Source organism: Podarcis filfolensis (assembly GCF_964270895.1).
Source record: "Podarcis filfolensis genome assembly, chromosome: 7".
Taxonomy (NCBI): Eukaryota; Metazoa; Chordata; class Lepidosauria; order Squamata; family Lacertidae; genus Podarcis; species Podarcis filfolensis.
This window is the reverse complement of record NC_139603.1, coordinates 87,084,327-87,102,295: the sequence shown is the minus strand read 5'-3', so window position 1 is coordinate 87,102,295 and position 17,969 is coordinate 87,084,327. Positions and strand designations below refer to the sequence as shown.

The 17,969-nt window shown below is 47.4% G+C and overlaps 1 protein-coding gene across 8 annotated transcripts in view; it reads right to left on the bottom strand.

Annotated features, from left to right (window-relative positions):
* ADGRB1 (adhesion G protein-coupled receptor B1) overlaps window positions 1-17,969 on the bottom strand; it is a 390,585-nt gene that overhangs the window by 140,020 nt on the left and 232,596 nt on the right. For all 8 annotated transcript variants that reach the window (XM_083621823.1, XM_083621822.1, XM_083621821.1 and 5 more), the window contains exons 14-17: window positions 16,185-16,328; window positions 15,083-15,158; window positions 12,113-12,215; window positions 10,979-11,022 (exon numbers count right to left, since the gene is read on the bottom strand). In XM_083621823.1, the coding sequence (XP_083477949.1) occupies window positions 10,979-11,022; window positions 12,113-12,215; window positions 15,083-15,158; window positions 16,185-16,328 (367 nt within the window). The remainder of the gene's footprint in view (window positions 1-10,978; window positions 11,023-12,112; window positions 12,216-15,082; window positions 15,159-16,184; window positions 16,329-17,969) is intronic.

Here is a 17,969-nt window from a genome sequence, read left to right as displayed (position 1 = left end):
TGAAATATACATTTATTAAGAAACCAGAAGCATTTTTACTTGGCATTGTAGGAGATGATAATAATAGACAGGATTGTAAGTTGTTTTTATATGCAATGACTGCAGCAAGAATATTATTGGCACAAAAATGGAAGCAAGAAGAACTACCGACGAAAGAAGAATGGAGGATGAAGTTGATGGACTATGCAGAATTAGGTAAATTAACAGGAAGTATTTGAAACCTGCGGGATCAGAGATTCTTAGAAGACTGGGGTAAATATATGAACTATTTGAAAAGTAATTGTTTACGCTAGTAGGATTGCAAGAAGTTTTGTAAGGTGGATTGAAATACTGCAAGAAAGACTATGAAGAGAATTATTAGTTAAGGATAATTAAATGTAATATAGAAATCAAGAAATGCAGAATAAGTGATAAAGAACGGAAAATCATCAGAGGTGTTGACGGAAGTCTAAAATATTGTATAAGATGAGAAGATATGTTGTATGACTGTTGGAACTGATATGTTAGATAGATTTTTGATCTATCTATCTATCATCTATCTATCTATCTATATCTATCTATCATCATCTGTAAAGAGATGCATCTACCCAGCCCTGACCTTTGATCCATAGTAGTGGCACCAGAGGCTTGCTCTGTGGCTCTGCCTCACAACACAACCTGCTTCTGCACTCCTCTCTTCTTCCCATCTGGCCCCACTCTTGCTACCACCATCAGAGGAATTTGCCAGGTGAGAAAAGTGAAGGCTGGCGGCAAAGACTTTTGGCCACATTCTGGTTCGCATTGGGTATTAGCCCTACTCAGAGCAGATCCAAATGGACGCGGCTAACTTAGCTTCATCCATTTCAGTGGGTCTACTCTGCTCAAAACAACATTGAATACAACCTTCTGAGTCTCAACTTTTTGTACTTCTTTGCAGAGGAAAAATAACTGGTCAATTAATCTGAGGTGAGCAAATTCACAAATTCTCCTGCTATACCCAAAGGTCTCAGTGTAGTGAAGAAGATTGGTTGATGATTAACTCATTGCTGGATCCAAAAGCTTCCTTTCTGGATTTGAAACCCTCAGGGTCAGGGTCCGGAAGGTAATAAGAGCAACCTGGCTGCTAGAGTGAATTACAGAAGCCATTCTAGAATCTGCTATCCATTCCAGGGTTTTGGCGGAGCTGAATAAAATCATTCGACACTTTGCTGGAACTGATTGGATAAGGCACTGCCCATCTTTAGTTCATTGTGTGTTTTATGGTGCATTGTAAACTGCCCTGAATGCTCTTTGTGGGCGTGAGACAGAATATAAATCCCATTTTTTAAAGAAAAGATAAGGGGGGGGGGAGTGAAAGGGCATATATAAGGCAACCCGCTAACTCATCCATGCCAGTTCGAAAAACAAGAAAACCACACACTTTACAATTGCCAAAGGAACAATGACAACCTCGCAGTAAATTCAGAGGCCAACACATGCACCCTTCTTGAAATTTCAAAAGGAGAGATTGCAACCTCACAATAAATTCAATGTGCACTCGGGATCTCTGGATTCGAAATGCCTGTTGGCTGACTCCTGTTTCAGCCAACCCCTGTAAGTTAAGCCATTCAAGAGTCTGGGCAGAGCATTTGACCGCCGCTGTTTCCGTCTGCTGGGTCAAGTAAGTAATGCTGTGAAGAACTCCCAATGCATTAGCAATTCTTGGCACATTCTTAGCAAGCTGCACAAGCAACAATGAATTCAAGAGTTATATGGGGAGCGGTGTGTGCACTCTGCTACAGGGCCAGCCTGTCCCAGACTCATGAAGCAGCAAACAATTCTCTCTGTGTGCAAGGGGGTGGGGATTCTACCATGTGTCTACGGAGCAAAGCAAATTTACCTCCTCCAGCGGGAACATGAGACCATGGGGAGCCAGCTCCGAAATAGTCAGTTACTAGAAATACTTGTGGTCTGCATTTGTACAATATCCATGATAGGGGAGGAGCCTCAGGCAAAAAGCCTTAGTTACCTATCCACAAGTACACCACACACAAAGTATACATGCACACATTTGAAAAAAGCAGAGACATCACCTTGCCAACAAAGGTCTGCATAGTTAAAGCTATGGTTTTCCCAGTAGTGATGTATGGGAGTGAAAGCTGGACCATCAAGAAGGCTGATCACCGAAGAATTGATGCTTTAGAATTCTGGTGTTGGAGGAGACTCTTGAGAGTCCCATGGACTGCAAGAAGATCCAACCTATCCATTCTGAAGGAAATCAGCCCTGAGTGCTCACTGGAAGGACAGATCCTGAAGCTGAGGCTCCAAGACTTTGGCCACCTCATGAGAAGAGAAGACTCCCTGGAAAAGACCCTGATGTTGGGAAAGATGGAGGGCGTAAGGAGAAGGGGAAGACAGAGGAAGAGATGGTTCTCAAAGCTACCAACATGAGTTTGACCAAACTGCAGGAGGCAGTGGAAGACAGGAGTGCCTGGCGTGCTCTGGTCCATGGGGTCATGAAGAGTCGGACACGACTAAACGACTAAACAACAACAGATACATTCTGCATATTCACTGCTGTGGGGTGACCATAGATATTAGAAAGCCTGAAATCACCAGAGCTCCATTTATGAACATAAGAAGAGCATGTTGGCTCAGGTCAATGACCCATCTAGTCCAGCATCCTCTTCTCATAGAGGCCAACCAGATGCCTTTACTGGGAAACCTGCAAGCTGGACTGGAGCACGAGACCTCTCTCCTCCTATGGTTTCCAGCAAATGACATTCAGAAGGATTGCTACCTCCAGCCTTGGAGGCACAGCCTAGCCATCATGGCAAATCCTCCATGAATTGGTCTGGTCCTTTTTCAAAGTCGGTGGCTACCACTATCTCCTCTGGCAGTGAGTTCCACTGTTCCATAAGAACAAAAGTGCAACCTCCTGGATCAGGCCAAAGCCCCATCTAGACCAACGTCCTCTTCTCACAGTGGCTGACCAGATCCCTTTGGGAAGCCTGCAAGCAGGAGTTGATCACAAGAGCCCTCTCTTGGGGAGCAACTAGTTTTCAGAAGCATAGCTGTCTCTGATGGGAGGCAGAGTAGAGCCATCGTGCCTAGTAGCCGTCAAGAGCTCTCCCATCCATAAGGTAAAGGTAAAGGGACCCATTTAAAGGGACCCATTGTAAAGGGACCCCATTAGGTCCAGTCGTGGTGCTCATCTCACTTTATTGGCTGAGGGAGCCGGCGTACAGCTTCCGGGTCATGTGGCCAGCATAACTAAGCCGCTTCTGGTGAACCAGAGCAGCACATGGAAACACCGTTTACCTTCCCACCAGAGCGGTACCTATTTATCTACTTGCACTTTGACGTGCTTTCAAACTGCTAGGTTGGCAGGAGCAGGGACCGAGCAACGGGAGCTCACCCCATGGAGGGGATTCGAACCGCCGACCTTCTGATCGGCAAGTCCTAGGCTCTGTGGTTTAACCCACAGCGCCACCCGCGTCCCATCCATAAATTTGTCTAAACCATGAATTTGTCTAATTTACAACACAACTCTCTCTCTCTCTCTCTGTTACCACCTCTGCAAACCCTCCAATATTACTCTGCCCAAATCCAGGACAATGCCTGTGAGGTTCTCTTCTCCTTGTACTCAGCCACCACCCTGGTTGTGGGTCAAGTGGCACTGGGCTCACAGATCCCTAGTACATGCACTCTGCTCTCTCCAGTGGTTCTGGGGCTACGAGAGGTAAAACAGAGGGTTGTCCTCACCAGTGGCGTAGCGTGGGTTGTCAGCACCCGGGGCAAGGCAAGTAATTTGTGCCCCCTAACCTGTGGATTTGCGCCCCCTAACCCGTGGATTTGCGCCCCCTAACCCTAACCCCCAGATGTTGCGCCCGGTGCGGCCGGCCCCCCTGCACCCCCCACGCTACGCCACTGGTCCTCACTTCCTCACTCCAACCCATCACATTGACATTGCTCCACTCCCCAACGCACGTTCTGATTGGAAGAGAGCCTGGCTTCCCCCAGCAGCCACCGCGGCTGCCTTCTTTCCCCACTAAATTTTAAAAGACACTGAAAAGAGGGGGAAGTTGCGCTCTTCAGCATCAGAAGCCCAAGGGTGGATGCATGGATCCCAGGTCATTCCAGTATCCAATCAGACGGCTTCTTTAAATCCGTGATGTCCCTGTCAAAACGGGACAATTGTGCGGTATGCATACAGATCAAGTGCAGAGAACAACACATCTTTGCCGCTGTGTGTGTGCTCAAGAAGGACACACATTCAAACCTGATGCCCAGAAAACTCTGCCACTCAGGTCAACAATGGCTCTTAGCCATTGTGTCTCCACTCGCCACCCCGATCCCCAGGGGAAAGGAGAGGTAACTAATAATACTAATTATACTCTACTAATAATACTAATTATACTCTAATAATAATACTCTACCAGCAGTTCTCAGCTGAGGCCTGGTTCAGGGTGGCTGCAAATCTCCTCCTCGCTCCTTTGCACCCTCCCTCGATTAGGATATTTTCTCCGGCTTTCGGGATCTGCGGCCTCTTCCAGTTAAATTGCCAGAGCTAATTTATTCCCTCCCGCAGACTGCCGTGGGCGCCTCCCTGCCTCTCTCTCTCTCTCTCTCTCCACAACTCAGTCCCATCCCATTCCTGCCCCCCCCCACCTCCAAGGCCAGTAAAGCTGATGAACTCACAGGCCCGAGCACTTCAGAGATGCCATGTGACTCGTAAGCATGGAAACCCATAATGAGGCCCCCACATCGCTGGTGCACAACAGGAGGCAGCCAGGAGCCTGAAAATTGGACACTTCCCAAGGAGGTTGGTAGAAAAGTGGGGAGGGGGTAGTCTTCTCCTCCCCCCCCCAGACCCTTAGAAAGGGAGAGGGGGAGCAGGAAAGTGAGCATAAAGTGAGAGTTGGGGAGATAAACACCCACAACCAACGCAGAGATGAAGGGAGCAAAAGAGAACCGACAAGAGCATCTTCACCCTGAATTGAGAGTCCTGGCATTGAGGAACCTGTTCCATCAACATGTAGGGCATGTTGGTGCGATGAATTCCACAGGCCAGCCAGCTAACCCTGGGGATTGTTGGGTATTCAGAGGAGGGAGGGCACAGAGAAGGGATGTTTTCCTCTTCTCAAGTGTTTGGAGAGGAGGGAAAATTGGGACATGCCGATCTGAACTTAATTCAGAGGGGAGGGAGGGAGACAGAATTGCCAGACCTCTGTTTCCATGGCACGATTACATCCTTTACATCAGAAATTTTGCACCTTGCCGTAGCTAGCCTCTTTTAAGGGGGACATATGGGAAGAGAATAAATGGAGTGGGGGCATCATTGTCCCTCACGCAATGAGGAGGGGAGGGAGATGCCTGAATAGTGCTCCTTTCATTCATTTCCATTGGATCTTTCACATGAGAAAATTTCCCAGAAAATCATACAGTGGTACCTCGGGTTGCATACACTTCAGGTTACAGACTCCACTAACCCAGAAATAGTGCTTCAGGTTAAGAACTTTGCTTCAGGATGAGAACAGAAATCGTGCTCCTGCAGCGCGGCGGCAGCAGGAGGCCCCATTAGCTAAAATGGTGCTTCAGGTTAAGAACAGTTTCAGGTTAAGTATGGACCTCTGGAACAAATTAAGTACTTAACCTGAGGTACCGCTGTAATAATAACAATAATTTAGTATTTATGCCCCGCCCATCTGGCTGGGTTTCCCCAGCCACTCTGGGCGGCTTCCAACAGAATATTAAGATACAATAACCTATTAAACAGTAAAAGCTTCCCTAAACAGGGCTGCCTTCAGATGTCTTCTAAAAGTCTGGTAGTTGTTTTACTCTTTGACATCTGGTGGGAGGGTGTTTCACAGAGTGGGTGCCACTACCAAGAAGGCCCTCTGCCTGGTTCCCTGTAACTTGGCTTCTTGTAGTGAAGGAACCACCAGAAGACCCTCAGAGCTGGACCTCAGTGTCCAGGCAGAACGATGGGGGTGGAGACACTCCTTCAGGTATACAGGACTGAGGCCGTTTAGGGCTTTAAAGGTCAGCACCAACACTTGGAAACATACTGGGAGCCAATGTAGGTCTTTGAAGACCGGTGTTATGTGGTCTGCGTGTCAGGTGAAAGAGCTCCGTGGATAATATTTGGGGTGGTCAACCTACGGGTCGAAGGCTGAATGTGGGGCTCGGCCTCATTGGGAAAGCCCTCAGCAAGTGATCAGACCTCCTGGAAGAGCCACCTGTGGTTCCCCTCCTAGCCTGATGGGTAGCGATGAAGAAGAGAGAATTGGGTGTCAGAGAAAGAGAGAGAGAGAGAAAGTCAAAGAGAAAGAGGGGAAAGAGGAGTGTCAGAAAGAAAGTGAATGGGGTGTGAGGCCTAGGACACACGTACCTACGGGACCGCCTCTCCTGGTATGCCCCATGGAGGACCTTGATCCACAAATAACAACACTTTGGAGGTCCCAAGCCTCAAGGAGGTTAGATTGCTTTCAACTAGGGCCAGGTCCTTTTCAGCACTGGCCCCGACGTGGTGGAATGCTTCTGCCACAAGAGACTAGGGCCCTGCGGGACTTGACATCTTTCCGCAGGGCCTGCAAGACAGAGCTGCTCTGCCTGCCCTTTGGTTTGGACTCGGTCTGACCCTTATGTTTCCCTCCCCTTATGGTGTTGATTTATCAGCTACTTTAAAATGAGGCTGCAATTTAAATTGCATTTTAACCTGTATTTTAAATTGGGTTCCCCCCCTTCTCTTTCCCCCCTATTATGTTTTTACTGTGATTTTATTGATGTTAGGTGCCCTGAGCCCGGCTCTGGCTGGGGAGGGCAGGGTATAAATAAAATTTATTATTCTTATTAAATAGAGAATGGGAGAGGAAGAAAAAGGAGTGTCAGAGACAGAAAGACTTGCCTATTTCAGGTCTTTCCCTGTACACGTTTTGCTGCTGCTTCAGCCACTGTATGTGTGTGGCCCCCGGCCAATTATCCCCAAGGGAATAAGGCACTTAACAGAAAAAGAGGCTTCACATCCATTCCTCCCCCCCCCCCAATCTTCACCTGATGTTCTGAGAATCAAGATATTTAAGGTGTACATTTGCATCAGGCGCTGCCTCCAGAGAATTCACTTCTCACACACATTACTCCCATCTTTCTGCCTGGACAATGAGGTCCAGCGCTGAGGGCCTGCTGGCTGTTCCCTCACTGCAAGATGCCAAGTTACAGGGAACCAGGGCGGGTGCCACTACCGAGAAGGCCCTCTGCAGTTTCTTAGAAGGATGACCATGGGGATGTGAGAATTTCCCCTGTGCCCCACCCTTCCAGTTCCTCCTCTTTGAACTGCAAATCCCAACACTTCCCCACCAGCCTAGAATAATAGAATTGAGGCTAAGAGACTGAACACCCTGCAATACAGGAATCACAGCTAAAGAAGACCTGTCAGGTGGCCACCCAACCTCTACTTAAGACCTCCAGTGAAGGAGAGTCCACAACCTTAGGAGGTGGGTCATTCCATTGTTGAACAACTCTTACCTTCAGAATATTCTTCCTAAGTTTTAGTCAGAATCTCCTTTCTTGTAACTTGAATCTGTTAGGTCTGTTCCTACCCTCTGGAACAGTGGAAAACAAATTCGCTCCATCTTCCATGTGACAGCCTTTCAGATATCTGAAGATGGCTACCATATCACATCTCCTCTTTTCCAGGCTAAACATACCTTACTCCTTCAACTGCTCCTCATCAGGCTTGGTTTTCAGACCTTTGACCATCATGGTCACCCTCCTCTGCACAGTTTATCAATATCCTTCTTAAGCTGTGGTGCCCAGAACAGGACACAGGACCCCAGGTGTGGTCTGACCAAGGCAGAATAGAGCAATGATACTATTACTCTCTTCATCCTGGACAAGCCCAGATCTTCCTCCACATTGAGGAGGCTGCATCCTTACGAGCCACGCTAAAGAAAGCCTTCCCAGAGTTTTACTCCAGAGGAGATTTGGCAGCCTTTCAAGGCAATGGGGGAAGGCGTTTGCCGAGACATCCACTCAAACTGTGCCGCTAAGCAGTTAATAATTACTTCCTATGAACACCCCTGGAAACACACAGCGGCATAACCCAGAATCGTTCCGGGCTCGCAGCTTTCAATTCTGCCAGCTTCTGCAAAGCTCATTAATCACACGTGCTATTCTAAACACAAACAAGCGCTGGCTCCCCCAGCTTGTCCAATTCAAATATAAAAGGCGGGGCATGGAGGAGGAAGAAGGGGAGGGCTGGCTCACCAGAGCGACATGCAGTCACCCAAGCAGGCTGGATTTATTAAATCAAAGAGCCATTATTAACAATGCAGCTTAAATATCTATCTAAATGCAAATGAGCGCATGATGGATTGTAGGATTCCGCCCCCCCCCGCCGCCATGTCCCTTCTTGTTTTTTAAGAAAAGGATTCAGACACTTCATGTTAGGATTTCTTTTTTTGAGAAAGAGGGACACAAACCTGCAAATAAGGTCAGGTGTCTCAGGAACTGGAGCTTTAAGGGACAACCCGTCATGATCTGTGTATTTAAACAACCCTTACAGGAGTTATTAAAATGGACATGGCTCAATACTATGCTAACTATGTAGCTGAACCTGTTGCCAAAGGTAAAAGGTAAAGGGACCCCTGACCATTAGGTCCAGTTGTGGCCGACTCTGGGGTTGCGGCACTCTTCTTGCTTTATTGGCTGAGGGAGCCGGCGTACAGCTTCCAGGTCATGTGGCCAGCATGACTAAGCCACTTCTGGCGAACCAGAGCAGTGCACGGAAACGCCGTTTACCTTCCCGCCGGAGCGGTACCTATTTATCTACTTGCACTTTGACGTGCTTTCAAACTGCTAGGTTGGCAGGAGCAGGGACCAAGCAACAGGAGCTCACCCTGTCGCGGGGATTCGAACCGCCGACCTTCTGATTGGCAAGTCCTAGGCTCCGTGGTTTAACCACAGTGCCACCTGCATCCCATATGCTAACTATGTGGCTGAACCTGTTGCCAAAGGTAGCTGTAAGCATATCAGTGCCCTTCCAGACAAAGGTGTTATGTGTCTCAGGATCTCATGCCCTGCAAATGGAGAGGTAGTCCACCCTGGACTGGGTTGTACCCCCCTGGAAAGAGCAGGTTGGTAGTTTGTGGGGTGCTCCTCATTTTGACATTCTCACTGGAGGCCCAGGTGGCCTCAGTGGCCTTTTCCCAGATCAGGTTGATTTGCCAGCTATGACCCCTTTGCAGTGGTAACTTCCTAGTTAAACATGTTCTATATGGGGCTGCCTTTGAAGTCTGAAGACCTCAAGGCCACAACCATAAACACTCCATTTTAAGGCTGATTCCCCCACTCCTTGACTCCTGATCACCTGCCCTTGCCTTTGATCTGATGGTGTTTGGTTTCTATAAAGGTTTTCTCCAACGAACTACCTGGCAATCGTGTGAGCCTCCAGATTCTGGCTCCCCAGTCACACACACACACACACACACACACACACACACACACACACACACCCTCTGCCATCCTGCATCACAGGACAGTCTGGACTGCAAAGAGCTGCACATGGCCACACAAATGAACCAACTGACCTTTCTGCAGAATGCCAAAGGAAACAAAGGACTCCGTTGCATCTTGCAAGAGAGCAGATGCATGTTGAGCACTGAGTTAGTGGCCACAAGCAGGGAGCAATCATCAATCCCACTTTCTCAGCATGGGAAGACGTGCTATGCAAGGCACGTGAGCTAGAATCTTATGCACAATCATAAAACCTTTTATATGTCCACATTAAAGTTTTAATTTATGAAGCATCCATAAGTAAGGGGAGAGCTGCTATCCCTCAGCCAGTTGCGTTCCTTGGGCTGGCGCTTCCCCTGTGTTCCGCTCTCCCTTCCTTATGGTTTAATTTTGAGAAGCTCAATAATTGATTTTGCAATGGGCACATGGGCTGTTTGCTGAACCTACAGTATGCAACTGATTACAAATATTGTGTAACTTACATTGCCATTACAGATAGGTAGCCGTGTTGGTCTGCCATAGTCAAAACAAAACAAAAAATTCCTTCCAGTAGCACCTTAAAGACCAACTAAGTTAGTTCTTGGTATGAGCTTTCGTGTGCATGCACACTTCTTCAGATACATTGCCATTATGTTGCTCTGCCCCATTCATTTCAGGGTAAAGGAATCACAGTACAGTGGTACCTTGGGTTACAGACGGTTCAGGTTACAAACGCTCCGTGTTACAAACTCCACTAACCAGGAAGTGGTTGCTCCAGGTTAAGAACTTTGCCCCAGGATAAGAACGAAAATTGTGTGCCAGGCCCCATTAGCGAAAGCACGCCTCAGATTAAGAAGCGTTTCAGGTTAAGAACGGACCCCTGAAATGAATTAAGTTCTTAACCCGAGGTATCACTGTACAAATGGAAGGGGCAGGGAATGTGAACCATTACAGTGGTACCTCAGGTTAAGTACTTAATTCGTTTCGGAGGTCCGTACTTAACCTGAAACTGTTCTTAACCTGAAGCACCACTTTAGCAGGGGCCTCCTGGTGCTGCTGTGCCACTGGAGCACGATTTCTGTTCTCATCCTGAAGCAAAGTTCTTAACCTGAAGCACTATTTCTGGGTTAGCGGAGTCTGTAACCTGAAGCGTATGTAACCCGAGGTACCAGTGTACAAATCATTTGCAAACTTCAACCACAAGAGTAAATACTCATTGCATTTGATGGGTTGATGTTTGTTCTGGGCATGGGATGAAAAAGCGAATACAAGGCATTTCTAGTCCTGTTTTAAGTTTTTGTTGAAATTCCCTGACGTCTCTGCTTGCTACACCATAAGATGGACACGGATCAGAGTGGGGATGTATTTGAAGGACTATCCGATCATGTGAGTTAAGAAACAAAGGGTATCCGACCACTCCTTCTGTGTTGCAAATACACTCCACAACGGCAATCTTCCCCCACCCAATGAATAAATAATTCTTTTTCTTGATCCAACAGTGAGAAAAATAACCCACTGAACTTACACATCAGTTTCCTCCCATAGGATGCAGGTCTGGTTGGTAGTTCCCTGCCAGGATGAGAAAAGAGGAAAGGAGAAAAGAGCTGGTGTTGAGTAGTTGACTGAGAGATCTGCTTAAATACAGCATAACATGTACTTGAATTATTATCCAGGTGAAGCAAAACTAGTCCCATGGAAACTTTAGTTCGCCCCATTTCCACCTCCCTCTTCTGCCTCAGAGGCCTTTAGGGCATCCTAGGTAGGAAGTGTAGTCCAGCCACACTTCCTGTTGCTCCATATGAGTGAACTCCCAAACTCAACTTCCTCTAAACCACAGTTAGGGAACCAATGACTCTCCCAATGTTGTTGGCTTCCAGCTCCCATCAGCCCTTGCCAGCAGAGCCAATGTTCAGGAACTGATGGGATCTGTCACCCAGCAACATCTAGAGTGGAGGTCTTCATTGTTCAGTGTCCCCAGATGTAAATAGAATCATAGAATTGTAGAGTTGGATGGGATCCAAAGGGTCATCTAGTCGAATACCCTGAAATGCAGGAACTACAGCTGAAGAATCCCTGACAGATGGCTATCCAACCTCCATCCAAAGACCTCCAACCAAGGAGAGCCCAACACCTTCCACGGGTGTCCGTTCCACTGTGGAATAGCTCCCACTGTCAGAAAGTTCTTCCTAAGGTTTAGTCAGAATCTCCTTTCTTGTAATTTGAATCCATTGGTTTGGATCTGACCCTCTGGAGCAGCAGAAAACAAGCTTGCTCCATCTTCCACGTGGAAGCCCTTCAGATGTTAATTCAGATGCTGTTGTCAAACTCCAAGTCCCATCAGTCCCAGCTGAGCCAAAGATCAAGTTGATGGAAGTTGTAGCCCTGCAACATGTGGGGACCCAGCCTTGGAGACAACTGATCTAGAAGACCATAGGGGATCTAGATGATCCCAACCTTTCTATACACCTTTACCATTTAAAAACAAAGCAACCCATACATTTCTTTTTTCAAGTTTACCCACCTCCCCCCAAAAACATCCAACCTCTCAAAATACGGTGTTTCTTCCTAGTCTCAGATGTCATAGGGTTTTGGGGCGGTGGCTAGATTGAACTTCATTCATATCAGCTACATTTTCCTTTTTAGCGAAGTAGGTGCTTACATTGTACAAATGGGAGAACTCAATTTCCATTGGGGTGAGCAGTGAGCGGGGAGCTGGTTTCACAGTCACAGAGATGACTCTGGAATTCAGAACTGTTGTATTTCTAGGGAGAAAACACAGCATGTCAAAAGGCAGCGAAGGGGCAGAATGGAGAGAAGTCACAGCAATGGAGAGAAACTCCCATGACATTATTCATGTTCAAGTGTTGTGATTCCACCTTTCCACAAAATCTGCCCAAGGCAGTTTGCAATCAGCATGGCACACTTTAAAACCGATGGATTAAACAGCAATGTCGAAACAATGAAATAAACACAAGGAGACAAAAGGCCAACAGCGTTACCCAGAAGCTTAAGGGAATAAAGCAACCAGGTGACTAAATGAGAAACATAACAATAAAAGCTCATGGTCAGATAAGAACATAGCCAAGAGCAGGATCAGGTTAAAGGTTCATCTCTATTAGCATCCTGTTCTCACAGTGGCCAACCAGATGACTCTGTAAGAAACCCACAAGGAGAATATTAGTGCAACCACCTTCTCCCTACATCTGATTCCCAACAATCAGTATACAGAAGCATTACTGCCTCTGATCATAGCCTTCATAGCAAGTAGCCAATGACAGCCTCGTCCCCCATGAATCTGTCTAATTTTCTTCTGAAGTTGATGCAATCACTTTTTAATACCGCATTTGTTTATGGCTTGCTGCATTTAATTCACATCTCCACCCGGGGATTGATCTCCCAAGCGAATCCCACAGAGGGGACATCAGAGAGTATAGACTATTTGCTCACTAATCTGCTCACAAGTCCCAAGCCTAGATGCAGCTTCAAATCTGCAGGTACCTTCAATGATAACCAGCCGGGAGCAAAGGCCTGGAATTTACAGGAAACGCTCTCATGCTAATCAGTGCAGAACGAATCTTGAAGGTGCCAGAGGGAGGCTTAATTTGCTGCCTCAGTACCTGCCTCGGCCTCAGAGAGGAGAAGCAGGGAAAGTGAGACGTAGAACAGAGAGATCTCTCTGTTACCATCAGAGATTGCAGAGACTCACAAGCCCCAAGGCAGCACAGAGGAAGTCGGAAGCACACAGCAGGATGGCTGTGCAGGAGTGCTCCCAAAGCATCACAAAAAAATACCTCCAGAGAGCACATGAGACACTCTTCAAGAGGAACCCCACAGAGAGGGAACTTGGAAGAATCCTCTGCCCTAGGGAGTATGCACAAAGACGTCCCCTTTTTTGTAAATATCCCTCCCTTCCCACCTGATCATTTTCAGGACACTTGTCCATCAAAGCAGGTAGCTGATTCTCAAAGAGCAGTTCCGAATCTTTGTTCCACATCCCACATGCATTGCTGCTTGCAATTGCACATCACATTTGCCATTTAAACACACAGATCCAAACCGCCGTTGCTTGCCCTGTGTGCAGTTGGCTGGCTAGAGCTTCTGGCTTTGCCTTCAAAAGCCCAGACAGATGTCTAAATGGATGCAGATCCAAAGTACGTGTATCTACAATTGTTGGACTAGACAATTGGGGGTACCTTCCAACTCTACAATTCTATGATTCTAAGTCAATGTTTTCATTGAGACCTATAAGGGCACTACATCATGTCATCATGTTTCAGCTCTGTATAATATGGCACTGTGGCCTTTAAGGACCAAACCGCACATTCAGCAGGTCTGAGATCCCAAGTTGCTGATGAGCAGCTGAAAAGGAGCAGTAGGGAGGGGTGATCTGGTTGGCAGTGGAGAAACAGCTGGTGGGAGAGAATGCTTAAGCCTTCTCTTGCTTTCCGCCTGACACTTCCTTCCCCAGCTGATGGTTCATGTGATGTGGCAAAAATGCACCCAGAGCCTCAGCTGGAGGGAACAAACCTGGGATAAGGGAGTCCCAGGAGATCATTGGTAGGGTAAGGGTTAAGCAACATCCCTCTCGTCGGCTGCTAGAAATCACTCCCTTATCTTAATACTTAGATTAAGGTTACCAGATTTTTTTTCAAAGAATCCGGGGACACTTATTTGAAAGAAAGAGGGAGATAAAGTTATTTTTTTAAAAAATTAAGAAGTAATATCTTCTCTTCCGTGGTCTCCTCTGTCACGCAGCCTTCCTCTGGGCCCCGCCTGCTCTCTTGGAGTGCTAGCCAACATGGAGTAGGCTCAGGTCGGGCCTGGGCCCAGCCACATGTCCTTGCTCTCCCGGTGCTCTCCTACCTCTCCACCTCAGCAACAGCAGCAGCTCAGAAAAGTCGGGGCTCCTTTCTTTTTTTCTCCTTCCTCTTTCTCTCTCTTCCTTCTCCTTCTCCTCTCCTCCTTCTCCCTGCATCAGCTCCAGGGTTTTCCTGGCCCCGGAGCTCCACTTGGCAGTCAGTCAGGTAGCCAGCTTGATTTGGGTCACTAGGGGGAGGTGTCAGCAGTTCCCCCAGTTGACACACCGGATGTCCTGAGTTCCCCCTTGGCAGTGGCAAGTCTCAGCAGCCTGGAACCAGCCTGGTAACGCCTTTGCCTCTGGCTGGCTTCAGGAGCTGCTCGCTGCCTTGGCGCCCGCCATTTTGCCTTGCCGGAAGTCCCCATATGATGTGTCTTGTGCCGTTGAACGAATCACACAACATTCATTCCCTACTAATAAATCTACAACATTTAAAATGTAAATCTGGGGACCTTAAATGAAATCCGGGGACGGAATTTGTCCGGGGACAGATTTGTAAATCCGGGGACTGGCTCTGGGAACCATAACTTAGATACTCTTTGGCAACATTCCTGATCCCTAGGTCCAGATCTGTTGGTGAATAAGTGGACTGGCCCCCTCACTCATTTCTGCTTGCTTATCAACCATATGCAACTCCCAAGAACATATCTGGGAGTCCAACTGTGTAAGGTTGGCCAGGGAATGATTGTCACCCCTACTCTAAGATGCCCATGACCGACCAATGGACTACCCACTCCCAACTTATTTCACAAACACGTGCATCAGCCTTACCTCTGAAGGGAGAGGATCCCACCCAGGTTTCGGTACAGGACTGTCCCCACCACGAAGACAGCGGAGTCATCTGTCTCTGTGAAGAAGCAACAGGGCAAAATATAAGCAACAGAATAAGTGGAGAGGGAGAGGAACTGTCTCAGGGTGGCATTGAGAGGTGATGGGTGGGAGCAAGGCATGAGAGAGCAAGAAAGAGAGAGGTGGGCATCAGTCAGAGAGAATGTCTAGCATGGCAAGATGGAGTGAAAGAAAGTAACTCGCGTCATTCCAGACCAGTGCTTTTTTTTCTCAGGTGGTACTCAAGGGTACCCAGTACTGGCATCTCTTTTTGTTGTTAAAAAGTGTGGCGCTTACTGTAACGACTTCATGGTGATTACCGGCACCTATTTTTCTAGGGGGGAAAGCACTGTTCCAGACCATTGGCTATGGTGGGCTGGGGCTGATGGGAGTTGTAGTTCAAAGCAGCCAAATCACAAATGCATGATTGCTAGACAGCCCTCAAACAGGGGCAATGGCACCATGGAGTTTCAGAACCTGCATAGAGGGGACTCTATGATGTCATACCTCCAAACCTGGTGTATGGGGGGGGGGACCATGGGTTAATCCCTACCTCTTCCTTCCTGTCACTACGCACTCTTTTTTCTGCCTGCGATGGGAGAAGATGTATCTTTGCTTTCCTCTGGAAAGCAATTTCCATTTTGAACTGGACTGTGGATATTTGTAACGTTTAAGGATTAAACCAGCCTGCCTGGTTTTCACCAGTGCATCTGTTGAACCATGGCAAGACTTTGATAAGTGGGTAAACCCTGGAGTTTTTTCTTGTTTACTTAAGAATCTGAGAGTGAATTATTTGCTAAGAATTTGCTAAGAAACATAGAACATGGAGAAGATAATCCAAGTCTGAATAAAGTAGCCTTGGATATCATATGTCTCTATCTATATCTATCTATATCTACTCTCTATATCTCTATCTATCTGTATCTATATTGATCAGAATAAAAAGGCAAAATAAACACACACTGCTCTTCCCCCATGACATGCTTCTGTCTGCAGCCTGCGCCAAGAGGAAAAATCTCACCTGCAGTCATCCCAATCCCCTTACCTGAAACCCCCGTGGAGAGGATGCTTTTGGACACAGTGACCTTGTCCTCTGCACTGCGGGCCCAATCCACCATGCCCCGCCAGCCTTTCATAGGGAAGCTAATGTCTTTGGCTGCGTTGGCAGGGAACTTCTGGATGCTGAGGACTTGAGAGGAGAGAAAGAGAGAGAGAGAGAGGAAGAAATCAAGCCAACTTTCATCTGCCCAGTGAGTTTCGCACGCACAGGAGTAACAACGGACATTTAGAGCAGGAGAACAACTTAGCAGCTTGGTTGTGGGCGTACGGAAGAGGAATAAGGAGTGAAATCAGGGGCCTGGAACTTCGCATCTCAGGGGTCAAATGTGGCCCTCCAGGTCTCTGTATCTGGCCCTTTGAGCCTTCTCTAGTCTGCACCCTTCACTGGTCCTGCTTCTCTCTCCCCCGCCACCTCCCTGATCATTTCTGCTTCACCAGAATGGGTCTTTGCTCATCTGGAGGGAGGATAGAGAGGGGTGTGTGTACTTACTGTCCAAAGGTAAATTTTGAACTTGTTGCTCTGCCCAATTTCTGCTTCTGGCCCTGCCAGCCACTGAGTGTGGTCTTCAGAAGGTTGCCCCAAAGGGAACGCAAACTTTGGGCTGAAAATGTTTCCCCTCCCTGAGTTAAATTCATTCAGCTGTTCCATATAAAGCACTTTCAATGACAGTCTCAATTACAGAGCACATTTTTCACATCTGTTTCCCCTGGTTGTTGGCAGGGCAGACAGATAAGCTTTGATATAATGCACACATCATGCGTTCAAGCCTTTTGAAGTAGAGTTTTGGAGACTCTAATAGAAATTGTTGGAGTGAGGAACCTATCGGGACTCACAACTGAGATATCAGGTTCCTATTTGTTAGCACCTTCTAGGGATATTGGAGAAGTACAGGAGCTCCATCTATCAGGCAGCAGGAAATGGTATTAAAATGTTTGTAACTGACAAGGTAGGGATGCGGGTGGCGCTGTGGGTTAAACCACAGAGCCTAGGACTTGCCGATCAGAAGGTCAGCGGTTCGAATCCCCGCGACGGGGTGAGCTCCCGTTGCTCGGTCCCTGCTCCTGCCAACCTAGCAGTTCGAAAGCACATCAAAGTGCAAGTAGATAAATAGGTACCACTCTGGCGGGAAGGTAAACGGCATTTCCATGCACTGCTCTGGTTCACCAGAAGCGGCTTAGTCATGCTGGCCACATGACCCAGAAGCTGTACGCCGGCTCCCTCAGCCAGTAAAGCGAGATGAGCGCCGCAACCCCAGAGTCGGTCACGACTGGACCTAATGGTCAGGGGTCCCTTTACCTTTACCTTAACTGACAAGGTTATAAGAAAGGAACAATGAAGTATGTATAATATGTGGAGTTTGCAATATTCACTATCAATATTAGGCAGAGACTCGTGGTAGGGTCTTTTTGGTGGTGGCTCCTCGATTATGAAATTCCCTCCGATTGGAATTACTCTCATCCCCCTTCAACAACTTATTTTCATTACCTACTGAAAAACACAGGTCTGCAACATTTGGCATATGATGGCTAATAAGGCGGTTGCATCCTTCACTGTTTTGTGGCCACTACTGTGTTGACGACCGTTCTTCTTATGATGCTGAGGTTGTGTCATTTTATTGCTGACCTTTCATTTTCTGTTTTATTGCCAAGTGTTCCGAGGTAGATGTAAGTGGTGCAGCAAATTAATGTGATGTAATGAAGTTTGTCTTAGTTGCGCCTATTGTTATACACGGCTTGTCTGAACAAATTAACTCCGCACGACAGGAACGTA